Source organism: Polyergus mexicanus, unplaced genomic scaffold (assembly GCF_030449975.1).
Source record: "Polyergus mexicanus isolate NDT 795.1 unplaced genomic scaffold, iyPolMexi1.0 SCAF_11, whole genome shotgun sequence".
Lineage (NCBI taxonomy): Eukaryota > Metazoa > Arthropoda > Insecta > Hymenoptera > Formicidae > Polyergus > Polyergus mexicanus.
Window position 1 is genome coordinate 9,607,684 of NW_027223331.1, and position 21,513 is coordinate 9,629,196.

At 31.1% G+C, this 21,513-nt stretch overlaps 2 protein-coding genes across 3 annotated transcripts; both read right to left on the reverse strand.

Moving 5' to 3' along the window:
* Positions 1-1,203: 1,203 nt before the first annotated feature.
* On the reverse strand, positions 1,204-8,186 carry Meng (serine/threonine-protein kinase meng-po). Its single transcript, XM_070303848.1, has 2 exons — positions 7,848-8,186; positions 1,204-4,551 (listed from the first exon to the last, which is right to left on the reverse strand). The coding sequence occupies exon 2, from the start codon at positions 4,549-4,551 to the stop codon at positions 3,385-3,387; it is 1,167 nt and encodes a 388-aa protein (XP_070159949.1). The 5' UTR covers positions 7,848-8,186; the 3' UTR covers positions 1,204-3,384.
* Positions 8,187-14,384: 6,198 nt separating this feature from the next.
* On the reverse strand, positions 14,385-17,765 carry LOC138937693 (cylicin-1). Of its 2 annotated transcripts, none has more exons than XM_070304207.1 (7): positions 17,580-17,765; positions 17,128-17,375; positions 16,324-16,848; positions 15,716-15,853; positions 15,455-15,583; positions 15,182-15,352; positions 14,385-14,673 (listed from the first exon to the last, which is right to left on the reverse strand). In XM_070304207.1, the coding sequence occupies exons 2-7, from the start codon at positions 17,342-17,344 to the stop codon at positions 14,453-14,455; spliced, it is 1,401 nt and encodes a 466-aa protein (XP_070160308.1). In that variant the 5' UTR covers positions 17,345-17,375; positions 17,580-17,765; the 3' UTR covers positions 14,385-14,452. The 2 variants fall into 2 exon arrangements, with proteins under 2 accessions (XP_070160308.1, XP_070160307.1); XM_070304206.1 differs by having other exon boundaries at positions 15,182-15,355.
* Positions 17,766-21,513: the final 3,748 nt, after the last annotated feature.

A 21,513-nucleotide genomic window follows, 5' to 3' on the forward strand; every position in this document is an offset into this window, starting at 1 on the left:
TTTAAACAAAACAAAAATTCAAGCAGTGTGTAGAGAGTCAAGAAGAGAGAGAGAGATTTACGATTAAATATTAATCTGATAAAATTTAAAAAATGTATACATAAAAATCTTATTAAATATTGGCAAAATATAATGAAATTGTTCAGAAGATAAAAGCTTAAAGATAGTTGGTTTTCTTGTATATGCCAAAAAAGTTTTAAGTGTTTTCGAGATGTACTAATTAAGCTGTTTCACGCGAGCTCGTCAAAAGATTGAAAAATTCTGAAATGTTCACGGTCATGTGATCTTACTCCGATATCAGTCGAGCCAATAGAGAGATTTTCATATAATTAAACTACATGACTAAAATGACCTCGCTTAATGGCGCGCATGCTTGCGTTTTTCGATGTAGTGTGAACGCAGAGCGATTGCAAATATCGAATGACGCGAATGTTGGACTTGCGTAATGCGTCGCGAATCGCTTGTGATCCAGAAATTTACATGCCCGTCGATCTTTCTGCCAATTACTATGACGAGGTCACAAGCCGCGACAGAAGCGTGATCTATGTAACAGTCGCGCCTGTTACATCGCGCATCTATTTGCTTCGATGGGGTGATTTTGGAAGAATGAGGGCTAGAAACATGGCGAGGGTTGTACATCGCTCTCAGCTGGCCCGGGTATCCAGGGTTCGTCGCCATAGCGACACCCGAGCGATAGCTAACACCATTCCATTCCACGATATAGTTGGCTGTAAACCGCGTAGGTGTTACAGGTTGAAAGATTTCAGAGCAACACGCTCTAATTCTAATTAATTCGCTGATCCGCAAACTTAATTTGTTAAAGGTTACATTATAATTATATATAATTTAGAACTGACATTATATATAAAAGTTAAATTATGATTTAGGCAATGAACTTTTTCTTATGTACGAGTAGAATATATAAGTATATGTATATAGAGATAATTATATACTTTTAATAACGAAATAATTTCAATAAAAGAATGTTTTAATAAAAAAATTTGAATTTATATTAAGATAATTAATGTTAATGATATTAATAATAAATATTAAATAATGTTGTATAAAAAATTATTAATATAAATAAATTATTATCTTAATTCTGGAATAAATAGAATCAAAGTAAGAATTATTCGAAATATGAGTTATGGGGAAATTATATATCGCTGTATTAATTTTATACAATTTCAAGATTTATTTCAATATATACAAAACATTGCTTCGTATTTTAATGGATGGCACGCACGTCGGCTTTCTCGCAAAAGTTACTTCACTCGTTTGTCTTATCACTTAATCAATTCGAACAAGAGGAACAGTACTAAGATAATAATGATTGTCCGAATATTGTAGACGAGCGATAATGCTCGTTGCGTGCATGTTCTCACGTACAAATGTATAGAGATACGCGTCCGCATCATTCTAATTCTTAACGCGTTTTTTACACCGATTCTTACGGCTATAACGATCCACTTGCAGAGAACTTTAGGAGAAATCGCGATTTTTTTCTATATCTGACAATAAATTCGATAGGTAACGATATTTTTATTCGTATAACCTCATGTCAACAGGAAATTAGATACCTCGTGAATAGATAAAAATAAGCGAATATGTACTTCTTTCCCTCACGCTAGAATTTTTCTAGCGTTCAATTTTCACAGATTTTATAGACATGCGAAAATAATATCTATGTTTATTTGTAACAGTGTACATTTTCTTGTACCTATATAGTACTGAGAATATTAATCATGCTAAAATTATATAAAAGTTCTTCTACAAATTATCTAATATTATAATCAGAATATTATTATGTAAATCTCGGATTGCATATGAATTAATTCGCATGCATCTGAAAATGTACCGATCGTTGAATGCAGGTGAGTTTTCCTACCGATTCACACTTCATTACGAAATGCCCGTTTTACGTGTCGTTATCCGTGAGCGCGTTTTAATGCAGGATCGTTTGCGAAAGATTATTACAACTGTCGGATTTGCAACGCTATGTTTATATCACCGCTACGAAATAGCGTAACTAATTGTACAAACAGAACTTCAACGCACTACACACGATAAACTTCTACAAGAATATAAGTATGTATTATATTTTCCTAATGTATATACGTATATATATGTACATGTTTAGCAAATACGAATGTATATATCTATTTAAGTATATAAATGTATTTACATCTGTATGATTTATATACTTGTCGCTAATGGTACTTCCGGTAACCATCCATTTCGCACAATAATTTCTACTCACATTTTTCGGCTATATGATATTGTTATATTTTTCGGTTAAACTTTTGTTTGATTAAAAAAATTATAAATTAAATATTGATGAACAAAAATTTTGATCTATAATATTATTTTGAAAAGGTAGAGATTCACATTTATTCGGTTCACGTAGTGAAAAGTTAATATTTTTCATAGTTTGTCACGAATCTTATTGAATGGATTGTTTCCGAAAATGATTTCGTAATCTACGCTACATTTGGAGTTACGATCTCCAATCTGGGAATCCCTGGATTATACAGTCTTCTTGCTTTTTTATCTCTTGTCTAACGATCGAGAATATATCGTTATGTAATTTGAACTAAAAAGGAGATTTTGAATTATGGACAAAATATTTCTAAGTGGCTGTCTCTAATCTCGTGTCTAAGTCGCGCGTAAGGCATCACTAATTGTAAGATCATCGTTTACCAAAACAACTGACTAATGCAAAAATCATATCTATCGACATTATTGTCTCTATAATTAGTACACCAAGCCAATCTTCAGCTTGACACTGTTCTTCTTTCGGTCAAGAAAAGAATTCTTCCCATACTTAGATACGTACATATCACATTTACACTTAACTGCTATCTTATGTCTCGAGAGACGCGTATCTTATTTTGTTCTCAAAGTCCCAAAATAACATAAAAATACAAAGAATATATAAACAACGTCAGGAGAATGCTTGAGAGATTAGAATGTCTTTTAGACATCTTTATATGATGTTTTTTAAACATTTACATTATTTTTTACTTTTAAAGAGTAGTTGTTTTCATTATGCCGATATTTCACTATCTAAAAGTATCATTTTTTTTCAAATTTTCTCTGTGATCTCCGTTTTTATTAATGAAGGAAGAGTTTATCGATAATAATTGGTCCGCCTATGTATAGCATTTTGACATCCTGGAACAGGCCGTCGCTGGAATAAGGCCGTGTTCCGCTCTTTCGCGAAATACATTTCAAACGAGCTCTTCGAAAAATGTCTCTCGTTTACACAGCTCCGACTAGTTATTTGGCACGTCTGTACGACACATGGAAGCTGCCCATTCGGAATTTATTCGGATCCTCCTGGGTGATTCGAAGGCACGGCTCGCTACAGGTTCTCACTATTTCTCACATATCCTCCGTGCTGATGCCGCTGATCAGACCCTGCTCTATGTCCATGTTGGAATCACACTGCATCACCCACTCCCATATCCTTTTGGTGACGACTTTCTGGTCCACCGTGGTCTCCAGGCCGTAGCTATTCAACAGCTTTCTTAGCTTGTTCTTGTTCTCGTCTACGTTGTGTCGATCATCTAAAATAGTATCCAAGTACAGCAGACTGTCGCCTCGCCTGGCGAGGCTTTCGCTCACGTCGACCGACGTCGACGTCGCGCTGTGACTAATCTTGTTGATGCACCACGAATCTTTTAGGTACTTGTTGATCTCAGTCACATGCGGCCTCTTCTCCGGTTTGTGCTCGAAAGTTCGTCTGAAGTATCGGAGCAACCTAGGAGTGAATCGCCGGAAAGTAGGCGGAATCTTGGTGGTGCGTCGCTTCAGCCATCGCTGAAAAGCGGAGTAGTCCGGATCTCGGATTAGGTCGGCGCTTTGCCACGGCGGATTGCCGGTCAGACAAACGAAAAGGACGATGCCAAACTGCCAGCAGTCCGAGCTTCTTTTACAGGCGTATCTCTCGTTCTTGATGATCTCGTGGATCTCTGGTGGTTGGAATGGCACCCAGGTGCAACGGATTTTATTTACCAGAGTGCCCTCGCGCCTCGTACAACCAAAATCGCACAATTTCACTTTGCTCATATCCTGCGCGAATACCAACACATTTTCCAGTTTTATGTCACGATGGGTCAGCTGTTTTGAATGAATAAAGTCGAGAGCCGAAGCAAGCTGCCCGGCAATCCTTTTACACGCGTCTTCATTAAGTCCGCCGGCCTTCACATTGCCGGCGAGGTCGCCGTAAAGCGCGTATTCCTGCGCGAAAACAAAACACTTTTCCGCTTTGAAAGCGACAGCGTACGAACAAAGTATATTTGGATGTGGGCTCAGGTGATACGAATAATGAAATTCTCGGAAAAAGTCCTTCTCCGTCGTTAGTTCTTGATGAACTGCCTTCAGAACTACTCTTGTCTGGGTGGCTCTGTGCGTCGCCAATAGAACCTTCGCAAAACTACCCTCGCCCAGAGTTTTTTCCACATTGTATTCTTTCGAAAGATCCAGCTCTTCGAGAGGTACTTCCTGCACTCTGTGGATACCTGACTCTTTTTTTTCGTGCAGCTTCATCTGGAATAAAAGAAAAAGAGTACATGCTTATTTTTGATAAATTGATTTTTCTTATTTTTAATTCAATTAAAATGTATATAATACGATTGAATGTAGTAAACGATGTTTAAATATTTTGTACATAATTTAATGCGAGAGTATATTTTATGACTAATGATATCTTAAATCATATTTTATTTTAAATTCTAAATATAAAATTATTTAAGTTTATATTTAGATCTTTTATTTTAATTGTATTGCTATTTCACTGTATTTTAATGTATCTAGCATTTTTTTTTTTTTCTTAATATATTTTCGCATGCACGCGTTATAGAGGCTAACTTTATTATTTTCGTTTTATATAGACCGCTTCCTCTTTCTGTCAAGTGCGGAAATTAGAATTTCATTTATCGGAAATATGTCTACGTTGATTTTATATTTGGATAACGCTTTGTCGAAGAAATATCGTCGTTCCGTAGGTATACAATAGATCTCAGGTATATGCAACGCCTACAGTTGTCAACATGACGGATGTACGATTATATTCTGGAATGTTCCCACGCTTTCTTCCGCAAAAAGATAATATTCACGCCTCTCTGATCATACAACGCGCGTCCTAGTTCATAAATAGCATAGATCAATCGCAGTTCTGGAATATGATATTGCGTGCACGTGCGATTTGATATCGCGCGAGATATAGAGATCGTTTGCAAAAAAGATTGTCTCAATGGGAGATAATATTTCTCAAATAAAAGTTCAACTTCTTTTGATCTCTTTTTGAAAAGAAAAAAATTTATAAGCTATTGGATATCTTTGAACATTTTTATGGATTAAGCTTCGATAAAATAAATAAATAAATTTCATTTTTTTAATAATACAATAAAGTGGATAATATTCTGTAACGTAATATTCTGTAATATTCTGAATTATTTTCTAACAAATATTTATTTTTACGAGTATAAATTTAATTTCAATTTTAGATTGATTCAAAGAATCTATAGATGGAAAGCAAGTGCATGAGATCCTATATCCTATATATAATGAATATCGCGTATTTTCGTCGTGAAAAGTATGTAAATCTGCACATGGAATTCATCGATTGCTATTGCATAACGGCAATATTAAGCAGACATTGATCTGTTTAATGATAGTTCTTGCGCTTTTTGAGGTGCCGTTTTTCTTCCTCGCTCACATCGCGCGATCTTGCACGTGCGTCATCGCACGCCGCGCTGCATATGCTCTCTCTCGTGTAAACTCGCGATCGAGTGTTATGTTTGCGTTCGAATTTACGATCGCGCATCTCGCGAATCGATAATTTGGACTGCAATACGCAGGTGGGATTTTTGGAACGATGCCACCAGGGACGACGATTTTTGCCCTCCTCGTCCTCTTCGCTTTGTATGTATTGCGTGCATCACGTTGCAGTTTCTTCACCGTTTTGCACTCTCGCGGTGCAATGAAGAGTCAGATCGGTGGGTAACCGGGTGAACCCAGGACATTTAGACCCTCTCGCTAGATCAATAACAAGGACCGCTCGCAAGTTTGGCCGACGACGCCTGAGCCTGGTCAGCACTAAACCGCGAAACTTTCCATCAGATTCCACACGCGGATTTCGTTCGCGATTTGCGCATTCGTTTAACTTTTTGCACGGTTTAAATGCATTGCTAGATCGAGTGCGAATGAAAGAAGATACGACAAATAGATGGTTTTTTTTTTTCATCTTGGACAAATAGCTTAAAAATTTTCTTTATTTGACCTAACGACATTAAAATACGATTTACACGAATTGAAAGCTATAGGTTGATACAGATAGACACAAACACACACACACACACACACACATACACACAGTGTATATCAAAACTATATTATAAATTTCTAATTTTTTATTTACGTAGAACAATATAAATTTTACCTTTGTACTCTTACGTACTATGTGTTATTTATCAATATTTATCAATATTCCTGATTTTTGAGCATCTTAAAAAAGGATTTGAAACGCGTTTTTAAAGGCTTTGTATATTTAAGTTGTACTTTTAACGATTCAAAGAAATCGTTTGTTACAGCAGAAGTCGTTAATAGATGTTTAAATTACGCGAAAACAAATATACGTTCGTTCGACGATAAAAATCTATCTATCCACTTCGGATCGTTCCATAAATTTCTGGAAATTCGAGACAGCATAAATGTCATCATGTGACGAAACGAATGCAACATGAAGCGAACGGACTTCGTGGGTGGGGTAAATATATATTTTACTAATATAATGCATTAACAGAAACAAGACAAGGGCAAAAAAAGCTTTTCTTTTTCACTTTAATTATTTATAAAATGGACAAATTACGTGTTTTTTATTTGTACTTAGAACCATTATGTTCTTGTGTATACGCCGCGCTTATTTAAATTTATATTTTGTGCGTTATAATGATTTTAATGTCGAGAGATAACAGACGTTTATTGTTATTTTGTGCATTATTTTATGTCACGGTTATTTTTTTCGCATTACCACCGATTCAGACCGATTCATTCTGACAAGCCTCAGAGATGCAGATATATTTAGCATTTATGTTTACTGGGCACTCTATTTTAATACATACGAGAAGTTAGTGGTGTTATACTTTGGCGTGCGAGCGTGCGTGCACGTCGTGCGTTTAATGAGACAGTTTAGCAGACACGCGTATATAGAGATAGACAATGAACGAAACGTACTGCAACTGCTGTGGAAATTCAACGTGTTAACTCTTTAACACATTAGATTCAAATCATAAAAGCATGTGTCAATTATAATATTAACGCATTATAATTTATTAGAAAGGTATCAATCTTATTTACTTATCATTATTTTTACGCATTATCGATACGCTTTAATCTTATATTATAAAAATTTGTAAACCATCAAGCATAGTATAATATTGAAAACAATTGTGAAATGGTTTTATTTTTTTATAATATACATATCTTTAATTCTCTCAACAAGTATTACATAGAAATATCTTCTAGAATGTCATAATATAAAAAAATTATCTAATATAATTAATAGGAAAATATAAAAGCTTATATATACATAAAGTATTCTAATCGAAAATAAAATTGTTTTCTATTAAAAATCTTGTTGATGAATTTTCTTAATTAGATTATATAGGATTCTACAGTATAAAAGCTTAATAAGATTTATTCTAATCATCAGAGAGTAGGGAAAATTGAAATTTTATTAAATATTAAAAATTAACACTAATAAAAAGTTCGTCAATTGTACAAATGAAATTTATACAGCAACAATTACCATATATGTAGAGGATAACATGACCGATACGTACCACGATAGTAAAATCCGTTTGATGATAACGAGAAAAATGTCGCTGCACACTGCGATCAATGTCAATAAATATACGTGTAATCACTATCTTGCTCGATTAAATTTTATTTAGTGTGTTCTCTTCTACATTTTTATATCACGACATGTTTTCGCAGCACGTATGTATCAGATGGTCACAGATACCACAAACGCCGAATGAAATTAGCGTGTGTCGCGAGAATTTATGTCAATCGTATCCACTGACAATCTCGCTTTCGGAACAGGTGTCACTTGAGAGATGAGCACAGAAATAGAGATTCGGTGACAAGAGATATCGACACGATGGTGCTCGGTCACATTTTCCGTGGTGCGCGTATCTCAGACGTCTGAAGCGTCGTGACGCCCCGCGTCGCTTTTATAGATCCGGCTGGGAAATGCGCAGACGTGGAGGGTAAAAGGGTGCGGGATACACGAGGAACGTCGACTAACGTAGGGTAGAAAAAGCGTAACGCCGCGTCACACCGTAGCTTTTTTTAACGGGCGCATTACATGCGAGTCGATGAGTCCGCGTAGACGAACACCCCGATGAACAGGGAAAGAGTTACCCGGAACGAGATTCACCGCAGAATTCTTCCATATGCCTACATCGAGAGTGATACCGATCATTGATCGGTTTACGCCTTACGATATATCCTTCAATCACAAATTGTCACGATCACGCGATAAAATTTCTAAATAAAATTTCATTTTGAATCAAATTACCGATTTTTACTCATCGTAATTGGATATAGTAAAATAATAATGATAGAAGCAAATCGAATAAAAAAATTAGATCTTTAATTTCTTTCTTTTTAATTATATCTATGCTACTTCGCGCAAACTCGTTAATTATTTTCGATCGAGTGTTGACACGTTCGATGATAGCGCACTCTCGAGATTTAGGAGCAAGGACTCGATAACTATTTGTAAGTAATAAGAATTCCCGTATGCGATATATAAAACGATGCGAATGATGATAAGAAAAGTCTTACAGAAATTGTATTTGATCTATTTCCTGTTTTTTTTTTTTTTTTTTTTTTTTTTTTTTTCATAGAAATAGCGTCATATATCTATCTTTTATTCTTTCATATTACTCTCTTTATTGCCTGTCTGCATGTGAATTTTGCAACATAAAGCCATTTCGGTACCGTTCGAATCTGCAAAGTATATTTTTGTATCTGTACGAATGGATTATTGACACGGATCGACTTAAAGTGGATTTATTGACTTTCTGCCGCCAGTTTAATATTCCAACTTCCACGAATATAGAGCTAAATAAAAAAGAAGAAAACGCCATATGATTTTGCAATCCGGGGCTCTCTTATTGCTCTTTTATAATTTATTATAATCATATCCTACCTAATCTATTATTATCTACCATCAAGAATATGATCTAAAATAAGGAATTCAAATATTTTAAATTTATCATTTATTCATCTTCTATGGTTTTGTACTATCTAATATTATTTTCTTAAATTTATGACGGACGCTGTTAAATAATGCAGATTACGCGTTCGTCACAAATCCGAATTTATACCTGAAAGTATTTTTAAAATGTATGTCAAGTATACGGAGTCCATAGAGATGTTCGGCTGTATACCACCGGATATTAAAGATATAAATAAGAGAAACGGTCGCGCAATGGAAGTAAAGTACAAGTGCGAATTATTGTGCAATCATCGTGAATCGGCTCGCACTCGTTAGTTCGCGAATTATGCGAAAAGTTTTGACGTTGGCGAGTTTCGAGAAACGGAAAGAATCTAGGATAGATGGGAAACATGTTGGCGTTACCGTATCTATACATTTGCGTGTATACATATTTCTATATATGTCTTCTGGGACGGTAGGTGCATGATCGATTTATGGATCCCATGACAATCGCGTGTATCAATTTTTGACAGAAACAGAAAATAAACGTGTAAATGTGTCAAATTTTATACTGGATTTTATTGTACGAATCTCTGTGCGTATCTATCTTCAAGTACAATTAGATTAGAGTTTCGCAGACGCAGCTATTGTCTATTTTGCTTGAGCTCGCTTACGTATTCACGTAGAACACATCTAGTGCGCTTGCCAAACAGCTACTGAACTTTGAGAGGATTTATCATTCGCGGAAGGCTTCTTCCACAATCATTCTTCCGTGAATCCAACCTTTGTCATCTAACAATGTTCGGAGAAGCTTACAGAATTAGATAAGTATTAAAATAATTCATCCAACTTCATGTATCTCATTATATCCAAGTTAAGCTATTCTTGGTACACTTTGCATCACCGTTAAATAAACAAAAGTATACAAGATATCACTATTAAGGTAGCTGTTTCTTGAAGAATTCTTGAACAGAGTATAGAATATCTGACTGAGAAGGAAATCGTGATGAAGAAGAGGATAGAAAAGAAAAAAAAAAAATAACGTGCGTGTGAGCAGAACAATGGAGGAGGAAAGAAAAATATAAAGTAGTCTTGTCCAAGAGAAGATTTACTTTTATCGACGCATGCATCTTTGTGCCATCTACGCAAAGGCAGTACAAGTACAAATACAATACCTACACACATCAAGATCGCCTACGTACGGTGAGTGTAATTTGATTGCACACATGTAAAATGATTTGATACAAATAAAATTTCTTTTTTTAATAGATAGATTAATAAAAGTCAAATACAAAAATATACAATAAGTTTAAATACGTTTAAATACAATACGTTTCATATAATGTAATTGTAAACTTTAATCGATGCTATTGTAATTGTAGTTGATATTATATTATTTGCATATATTGGTTTTTCTATTATTGTATATATAATATAAATGTACAAAAACAGATTTTAAATGTAAATATGTTAATAAAAGAATAAATTATATATATATGAATATATATGCGAGTCTGGGTAATCTGATATGATGCAAATGATAAAAAATTGAAAAACAAGGGCAATACTCGGAATCATTGCCACCAAAATTCAATGACTTGTTAGTTTTTAGAAGATAAAAAAGAAGAAGTCAACGATGACTTCTGGAAACATTGAGATTAACCGAAAATATCTGAATAACGAATTCTCTTTATAGATATACATCGAAACACATTGTACAAACGATAAAAAAATTTCGCGATATCGAATGGAATGAGAATGAGCATATAAAATTTATGAATTATGAAATATAAAAGTTCATGTATAAATATATATAATATGATAAATATATAAAAGAGAAGAGAAAACATAGAGTTTATAACATTTAATATATACATATTAAATTATTTTAAATACTATTTTATTATTACTATTACTGTAAATATATACATACTTTTAATACATATTGATATATACATACTGTAAATTTATTATTTTATTATTTTTTATTACCGCAAAATACCATCGCAAAAAATTTGCGTTTTGATTTTAAACATAAAAACAATTTAATTGGTAATTAATTCTCTGTTTACAAATGCTTTGCCAAATGTATTATGTTTTTGTGCGGATTTTAATGGTTGTTTTAGATTAATTCCTTCATACCGTTACTTTGCATTCTTGATTTTGGGAGATTTCACAACACGTTCGTGGTTTTTGCCATCTCGAAAAGTTGGTTTAACTTTGGCTTCGTTTAAATCTGCTAGTTTAAAGACGCTTTTGTTTTCATCGTGATTGCCTCGTGCACATCCTACACAGCCATTACAACAAACAAAAGTTCATACATGATACATGGCGCGTCAACTAACAATAAGAAATGCGATTCTGTGAAATTTTATCATTCTTCGATTTCGAATTATTTTCTCTTTCTGATAACATTGATTTTTTGCTGCTTTCTTCAAACTGTTTATCTTTTTCCATTGATTTATCGACAAATACAATGCAATTTTTAGGTGTGCACTGTTTTTCTTTATTTTAGAGAGTATCTGATTGCTATCGTTTAATTCTGAGGGACGATTTCCGTTTATTCCGCTTATTTATATTGTATCTCTTATCATAAAATTTTAGAAAATACTGTTACTTCTAATACTAATTGTGGACTTTAATTTTGTCTATTAATTAGACAATATATTAAAGTATCAATTAATTTATTATGTTTGTGTTATTCCTATAATTTCTAATTTCCTAATTAAAGTAATTTAGTAAAAAATTGTTTTTACAATATGTGTATTATTTTGAATTATCTAATATATATTAAAGTTTGACTTGAGGATGAAGACAAACAAAAAAAAAAAAAAAAATTTCAAATATTGTTTTGCCGCGGATAACATTGGAAATATGTAAGAACCCATAAGACGAATAAATATTTTTATTTCACTGTGAAAGTTTGTTATTCTTATTTTTATCTCTGAGATTCTTTTTCTGTTTGGGCGCTCTCTGTGCTGCTCAATTTTCAATGTTATATTTTTCTAGTAATTTTATAACTAAAAATTTCGGAATTTTTTTTTTTTTTTTTTTGTTTCTATGTTCTTTAATGAGAATTATGTTTCTAAAGATTTAATTTAAATTAATGATATAATTTTCTAAGAATACGATATAGGAAAAACACAAGTTTCATGCAGTTAAGACATGCTTAGTTTTTCGAAACAAACTTTTATACGTTTTGTCGTGAGATTCCTGGTAATAAATCTTAAACGTAAAATCTTATGTTCAAGAGAAAAGGCCAATCGGTTTTTTCCTCGTAAAACATTCATGAAACTAAGAAATGGTCAAAATTCGAAAAATCGATGATAAGCTATAATTATGTATTTTTATGAGTTATTCTATATGTCTTATACAAAATTTTTGGACAAGATATACAGAACGTTATCATTAAACACTGCGATAGGAAAAAATAGTAAAAAATAAATAAATATGAAATTTTTAATCTGTAAATTCTTTAGTGCAAAAAAAACCGAGAAATAAAAAAAAATTTATTTTATTTTTATAATTTATTACTTTAATTTATTATATAATTGTGGTTTATTTCGTGTTTGCATGATCCACGTAGTGAATCTAAAATTAATGATTAATTTTTAAGTAATATTCTTAGATAGGACAAGAAATAACAGGTGGTCTTGTCGTATTCGGTGATGTTTAGATAAACGCGAGACTTGACCCATAACATTCGATACTTTTTATATTATACAATAGCTACTCCGCATTTGTGAGAATGACAAGTGGCGTATCGGCGTCAGATTATTGTCCCGAAGAAAAAAGCAAACATACGGTTTATTTACTTACTTACCTTAACATCGGCAATGTGCGTCAAACTGTCTATTTTTAGTCTTTTCTGTTTTCAGTTAGAACGTTAAGAAAAAATACGGCAGCGCATGGAGCAGGTGCCGAAAAGCTACAAATAGTAGCAGGAGGGGGAGAGGGTAAAGGAACGATGAGATGAATTTAAGAGTCGCGATATGTACGCATTATTTTAATGCGCCCGATTGAATGTACCGTACGTGCGTTCGTTTTTTTCACTCGAGGATCGTTCAAACTATGTTTATACAAGAATAGTCACGAATCTACATTCATGCTGCCACGTAGTAAGATGATCTGATAAATTCGGCAACTTGTCCTGAACAAAACTGTCTAAATCCTAAAAGTTTCTAAATTATGAACAATTAGAAATGAAAAACTTCTTGCATATCTTGAGAGTTGTTAATAAATCGGAAAAATATTATATCATAAATCGGCGCAAGTAGAATTGAAAGCACTCGTATATTGATACGCTGTTTTGAAAATGAAAACAGTTTTAAAATAAATTAAAACACCTTATTAAAAATATATGTATGTGTGAAATATTTGACGAAATATTTATATTCTCAAGAGTTGTATAATATATTTGTTGAAGATTGTCAAATATTCTAATATGTTTTAAGAATGCTTACGGTTCCTTTATTCATTCAAAAGATTATATAGAATTCTTTAGATATTACAATACAAAATAATTATAGCATACATAATTTATTTTTAATATATAAAACTATAACTCGTGCGCGCACACAATTAATTCCGATATATTTAAACATTATCTTAAATATAATATTCGTTATTTAAAAAATTAAAATTATTTTTACAAAAAATTGAAAGCCTTATTTCGACAAAATAATATATGTTATTAATTACACGCGAAATTTAAAACTTATTTTTATAATTATATAGTTAAGAATTTATCTATTTAGATTTAATGAATATGACTATAAAATGAGATTATAATTACCTGTTGCTATAACAAATTATAGTTTTATATAGTATATTATAACAAATAATAATTAACATAGATAAAAAATATGGTAATTCGAGTGTAAAATTAAGTGTGTGGACATTCTAAATCTAGTACGAAAATATATACATTGATTTTGAAGAATTTTCTGTATCTTGCCAAATTCAATGGAGTATCCATTTAAATTCGCGCTTTTTTTCTATTTTTTTTTAACTAAATTATAATTATTTATTACAAACATAAATTAAGTAAACATACAGATTAATATATATATATATACATGTATGTACGAGCAATAAAATTTCTTATAAAAATTATTATTATATTAAAATAAGATTTTTTGCATTTGTCGTATATGTGTGTGATTTTAATTTTGAATATTATTTTCTTTATAACTTTTGTTCTAATGCGAGCTTTTGCTCTCACTTGCTTTTATTTGTTTTCGCTATTCTCACTAAATCGAGACGAGAAGAATTAGACGAATCACACGTATACTCGGTATAATCATCACTCGTGTAATCGCAATATGAACAGCTACAATCGCTCGAGTGTGATGATTCGAATGAGGAGGAAAATGAATATAATGACGAATACAATGACTCCTCAGAATAATCGCTGCCAGAATCCGATGACTCTCTGCTTTCTGTAACAGAGAGAAAAAAAGAAACGGGAGATTAGTTCTGGAAATATCACGGATTGAAGAAACAACAATGTGATTCTCGTATGCAAAAATTCCCGGTAAAATCAAATCGTTGGACAAGAGTTTTGTATAAATTACAAGAAGAAGATTAAGATGAAGATTCAGATGAAGATTAACTATAGTAATATTTGATATATATAAAAAAAGATAAAAGATTTTTTTAATTATTTCATGGCGCACATATCTAAGCAGATCGATAAAAGCTTGATTTTATTTGATTGATGTTTTCCGTGTGAAATACATATCTTTAAATTCTGTCATGGTGTTAAAAGATAATTAAATAAGTATAAATAAATAAAAACTTAAATAAGAACTAATTAATATAATTATTAATTATATATAATAATATTAAATAAATAGTTTAAAAAATAATAATGATATTATCATTTGCGCGCGCATACGGATACATTAGAGAATTTGATCGATATTAAAATTGTAGAAGCCGTTTTACCTAAATTATTTTTTATGCATTCCACTTTTCTTTTGACAGCTGATATATCATGACTAAGTTTAGTCATAGCTTTTATTGCCTTTTTAGTCTTTCTAAGTTCTCTTTTTTCCTTTGATTGTTTTCCAGCTGTCGATAAGCGTTGCTCATATGTGCGACAATTTTCCGCGCATTCTTCTGAAAAATGTGTAATTGTAATTATTAATTAATATTAGATTGTTGAAGCATTTGACAATCAATACTTGAAATATGAAAATATTCTGGATATTCTTTTACTTTTGCATTGACTTTCGGTATTCTCCACATTATTTTTTAATGGCTTAGAAGATGTTTTTGATGTAGCGCTTTTAGACAATTTGTCTTTACAGCTTTTCAGATTTTTTAATTTACTAGAAATTTTCTTGTCTGAAAAATATATGTTATTATCATCAAAAATAGAGAAAAAAATATATTTTCTTACAAAATTTTTGCTTATTGTACAAAATAAAATAATTTGTTGAAGAATTAGAATTAGACAATAGAAACACTTTTTTTTACTTTTGAACTCGCATTTCTCATCTACTACATTACATTTCATCGTACTTTTGGATAATTTTGTTTCGACGTTTTCTTTTAATACATTTTTGGATTCGTTCACTTTCAAATTATCATCTTTATCAGAAACTTTTGTATTATCTAAAAAAAATCATAGTTATTATAAAAATGAATTATACGATATTTATGTTAAATATATGTCATATTACCAAATAATTTATGCAAAACAAAAAATATTGTCTGTGCATATACTTTATTTCTTTTCAATTTGATATTTTTTATTTTTTACATTGTCTTTCAACACTTTACTGTATTTTTAAATTTGACGCTTTCTTCTACATTATTTGTCAATTTTTTTTAATTTTATATTTTTTTAAATCTGTTTTGCTAAGAAGCTTTGAATGTAATTTGAAGAAAACATTATTGTTAAAATAATTTATAGCAGAAAAGAGGACAAATATTTTAAATATGTTTTTTTTTATACTTGCATTGCATTTTTTTATGCTTTACTTCACTTTTCAACGCATTGAAATTTTCTTTTATTACACTTCAAATTGTTTTTATTATTTGTAGAAATTAATAAAAAAAAAAATATAATCGGTTTCATTTACCTTCACCTTGACAATCCTCCATGTCTTTCATTTCCTTTTTCAAGATACTTTTTTGTCGCTGTTTTTTTTGGTGCTTGACATATTTCTTCGATGTATTTTCAAAATCTATCATCTTTTGTTTTTTTTTATTTACGGACAACTTTTCGCCTTTTGCCGTTTCTCCTATTGTTTTAGACAATTCTTTTTTGGGCGTGCTTGTTAGCAGATTTGTATCAGTCGTATTTGTTACGTCTTTCTTGTTTATTTCTTTGACTGATTCGTTAACGGCAATCTTTTCGATATTAGGTTCTGAAGTTTTTCGAACTGCTCTTTTCGCATTATCTACACTGCATTGGAGTTCTTGCGAAGGCGTTTTTTCTATCGTCTTGGGAGTTCGTTTTGTTGAAACTTTCTTTTTTGTCTGAACCTTGGTTTTGGATTCGAGCATATTATGCATATTTGATGAAGTCCCTTCAGAAGTAGTTGAATCCTTAACCGCGGATTTTTCCTTTGGTTGTTTCAATTTTTTTTTCGCAGCGCTATGACCTATAAAGATATTTTATTAATAAATACATTACAAAATTTTAAATAATTTTTACTCATATTAATTTAATTCGATAATATTCTCTCATGTACGTATTCTTATTTATTATTATAATTTTATTCTTATATTATAAATCCAGTCATACAAGCTCTTTGATAATATTTGGTAAATAACATTATTATTCGGAGAATAGTTTAAAAAATCGTTCAAAATATCTATAATAAAATTATAATGAAACAAGAGAGTAAGACATTTGTATGAAATCTCGTTGTAGCTCTTACTTGCTTTGGAAGCCTTTTCTTGCGTAATCATATCATCGAATTCATTCAACACATTCTGGATGTAAGCGGCGTCACTTTTTCTAATTTCCGCCACGTTTTCCCAAGGATCGGATTGTATAATGTTATCGATGTAATGGTCGATGGAATCATCCGCACCAGCAAACGACAATGCGGATCTTCTTTGTACATTTTTATGACGTTTCGTGTTACGACTCATATTTGAACATTAGCACTTTTCAAAAAGTATCCTGTGAAGATCAATAACACGCATTTATTTTTCTTACAATATAATCGAGAATTGACGTAGAACGTCCTTTATGATATGTCTTTGTGATTATAATTCCGATATGTCAACGGTTATTCGGCGAGAAATTTCAAGCAAAATTATATATATTGCGATTTATATTTTTGCAATTTCAAGAAATCAGGGAAAGTATAATTGATTTACTTGCCTGTATCATAAAAATTCTTAAAGCTTCTTCTCGTTTTTCTCGCAGATCGATTTCTTTATGACTTGTCTTGTAAACGCACGATTAACGTATTATTTAAAGTATTTTAATTTTCTTCATTAAAGTACTGAAACCAAGTGTAAAGAAACACACATATTCTCGCGAAATAATAGTGTAGAAAAATATTAACTGTCATGAGAATTGCGAACCGCGCATATATACTAATTATAACCGTTACATCAGCACGTTCGAGGAAGACTGTTTGAATATTGTGTTTATATGAATTTAAATCTTCTCAGATCCTTATGAGAAAGAATTAACGTTTTCTTTTATGTCCTTACCGATGTCTAACATATAAATAAGAAAACATTTTTATAGTATCGACACATACGAAAATAATTATAACTACGGCAACGTGTAAAACATGATTATTAAGAAGCTTGAATAATTTATTCGTTATATATATATAATGTATTATCTAATATATTAAACATATATAATATACATAATTTAGATACCGTTAATATTTAAACATTTTTTATTACTTTAGATCTAAAAAGTTGAATTTTGAAATACATTATATGAAATATATAATATGAAATATTTATTATATAAATTAGTTCTGTGATTCTTTTACTAGTTAAATTTACTTATTTTATTATAAAGAGACTTATTAAAAAATATTTTAGAAATAAATCCTGTTTTTTTTTTTTAATTTGGAATCAGAGAGAGAGAGAGAGAATTTTTTTTTTATTAGGTAAAAATATTTATTCTGCCAAAAGCATTTTACTTTTAACATTAAATAACTTTTTAATAATATATTATTTCTCTCTTCATGAGAAAAAGTTCAAATTTGTTAAGAAAGATACTTTTTTAAGGCAGATATTCTGTTAGATATGACATTTTTTATACAAGAGATGGCGATTATAAAGCATAGAATCAACAAGCTAAAGATTCAATGTACATATTTGCATTACGATCCCAGGCTTTACGTCGCAATTTTTTTACGTACGTGTGTGTTGTACTTTTCTTTTGTAGCGTTATAACTATATCGATACATAGCACAGGCGTGCGTAGGTAGAAGAGAACGTCAGAAAAACCGGATTATTAAACGTGCCCTCTCGATAAGATGGAATAGAGCTTAGTGACGTCATCGTGTGCCGGCGCGCGAGTGTTTTTTTCTTACACAGCTAGACGGTTTACGGTAGGCCGCGTAATACCTGGTCGATCGAGTGGAATAAAAGGGCTTTATGGCGTCACACGACCCACGATGAGATCACTTGGTCGCAAATGATATCACTGTATACTCCACTGCGTCGGCCGTAACGTCATTCATTTTCAAACATCGAGAAAAATGAACTCGAGAAAGTTAATTGTTTTATAGGACAGAGACAATTTTTTCTTCTTCTATATCTCAGTTTATTTTTGATGGTGAATAAAATCACTTGTTACGCTCCAATGACAATTTCGTTTTAGTTATTTTTGGTCTGTGTGTTAATAGAGAATAAGCATATTGCATTAATAGATATAGCTGTATTCTGTAAATTTGTAAAAGATATTCAGTTATCTCGCTCTTCTGCAAAATAAAAGTATGGACATTTAAAATCTAGAATGGCATAAAATATTTAGTTTGTATAATCAAACTACTGAAGATGCGAAATATATGTCACTGTACAAAAAAAAAATAGATTTTATAATATAGTATTTAAAAAAAAATATACAATATACTTTTTTGCGTACTATTAGAGATATCTTACGTTATAAAATTCTGAGATAAATATTATATCTTTTTCTATACAGATAGGCATTTCCGAATCGACAGATAATGATTCTGTGAATCAAGATATACATTGACAGTTGGATAAAATTTATTAGCCAGTTTTCAATAAAAATTCACTCTCTCATCTTTTAATATAATATTTACATACGTGGAACTGCCAGCGCGACTTGGTATCCGATCAGTGTAATTCGATGATTTTGCAAGATCATTTTTATTTGGTTTATGATTTAAATAATTTGATAATTTTTAAAGATGATTATTATTGACGACAATAATTAGCGAACTTTACACTTCACACGACGCTATCGTTATAATTTGTGCAATTTTGCATCTTGGATGGCAAAAGAAAAAATTGAAGTTTTTTTTTACATTTTATATTTTCGCGCAAATCAGTAATTACGAATACGTCAATCTAACGCTATATTATTAATATCAGATAATTTCAGAAAATGGAATACTGGGAATAATTTCAAGATAATATTGGACTTCAGTTTGGGCCATATAAATAAACATCTCTTAGAAAAAATACTTATATATAGAGAGGGTCCCAAATGTCCCGGAATGGTCAAATATCTTGAAAATAAAGCATTTTTGAGAAAAATGTTTCAAATAAAAGTTGTAGGGTTTTTTAAGTGGCGTATTAAGTAACAATGTTAGTGACTTTAAATAGCATTGCTAAAGTCATGTAAAAATCACTTTTGAATAATACTAATGCTGGCGGTACTGCAGGTACCTTTCAAGCCTCATAACTTGGAAAATACTTAATGGAAAGAAATTTTATTGTTTTGAAAAATTCTTGATGTAAGCTACAAAAATATGCAATAAAAAATGGGAGGTTCCATTTAAAAATTTCAAAGTCATTTTTTCGCGTCCTTAACAATACTATTTAAAATCACACTACCATTGCTACTTAATGCGCCACTTAAAACTCTACAACTTTTATTTGAAGTATTTTTCGCAAAAATGCTTTATTTATGAATTATTTGACCATTCCGGGATTTTTGGGATACCCCGTATATATGTATATATGTAGAGAGAAATTTATATTTTATATGTAATATTTTCATATGTAGTTAATCTCATATTTCTATAGCGTCAAAATCTATATATAAATTCACTAACATTATATCCATTGTAAAATCACAAATTAATTTACTTGCTATAATAATCACGTTAACACCAAATTGATGCATGCGCGTAGCAATCAAGAAGTAATTATATGTTAAGAGTACACATGAGATTATTAAAATATAGTTATTGTATTGCTAGTATAGTAGTATCATAAATTTAGAATTTCTGGACATGCATACATATTTTATTGCTATCGAAACAAATATTTTTCAAGCTAAACAAGTGGTATACACTTTTGTGAGATATTAATAATGTGCAAAATTTGAAAATTCGAAGTCTCTTATATCGTTAATATGTTACGGTTATATTTGCGCGTACAGAAACATAGAATTACAGATAGATTTTATAAATAATTCATGTGAAAGATTTGCGCATAGTTTTGCAAGTAATAATAAGAATCGCAATCGTTTAATCGACACACGATATGGAAACTAGTTTTTAGATCTCCAATTACGATTAATTTATCTATAATTACATGTATAATGTTATTTATAATTACATGTATTCTAGATAAAAAAGAACGCCTATAATATATTACAGTTTCTATATTATTTTAGGAAATATATAAAGATATATTGCATTTTTCTTTTTGTATGTATCATAAAAAATTATATCATACATTTTTATATATACGCTGAATAAAACCAGCAATGCACGTTGAAACATATGTGTATGGTAAATAAGATTTTCTTTGATATTTTTACTATCAAAACGTGTCAGCAACTCTTTAATTATCTTTTTACATCAACCAACAAATTCTTTCGAAAAGCACGCGGTTACGCCATTGCGAATATAAAACGGAGGTTGACGATTCTTAAGAGTAATAACTTTAACAAAAAGGAAAAAAAATAAATCTTCTCGAAAGAAATCTTGCCCTCAGGCGATCGTGATCGTTTGCTTACCAAAAAAAGAAAAAAAAAAAACGTCGATTCAACACGCTGTAAGACCGGTACTCTCCTCACACATACAGATACACGTATACCTATATATAAGTGTCATCGTGCCATTCTCAAGGATAGTTGGACA

Excerpts from the sequence above, each read along its gene's own strand:
- LOC138937693 (XM_070304206.1), bottom strand. The coding sequence starts at position 17,344 with ATGAGTCGTAACACGAAACGTCATAAAAATGTACAAAGAAGATCCGCA. Across the intron at positions 15,854-16,323 it reads GGAGGATTGTCAAGGTGAAG|ATAATACAAAAGTTTCTGAT; the intron begins GTAAATGAAACC and ends GATTTTTTTTAG. Across the intron at positions 14,674-15,181 it reads ATGCATAAAAAATAATTTAG|AAAGCAGAGAGTCATCGGAT; the intron begins GTAAAACGGCTT and ends TCTCTGTTACAG.
- Meng (XM_070303848.1), bottom strand. The coding sequence starts at position 4,551 with ATGAAGCTGCACGAAAAAAAAGAGTCAGGTATCCACAGAGTGCAGGAA.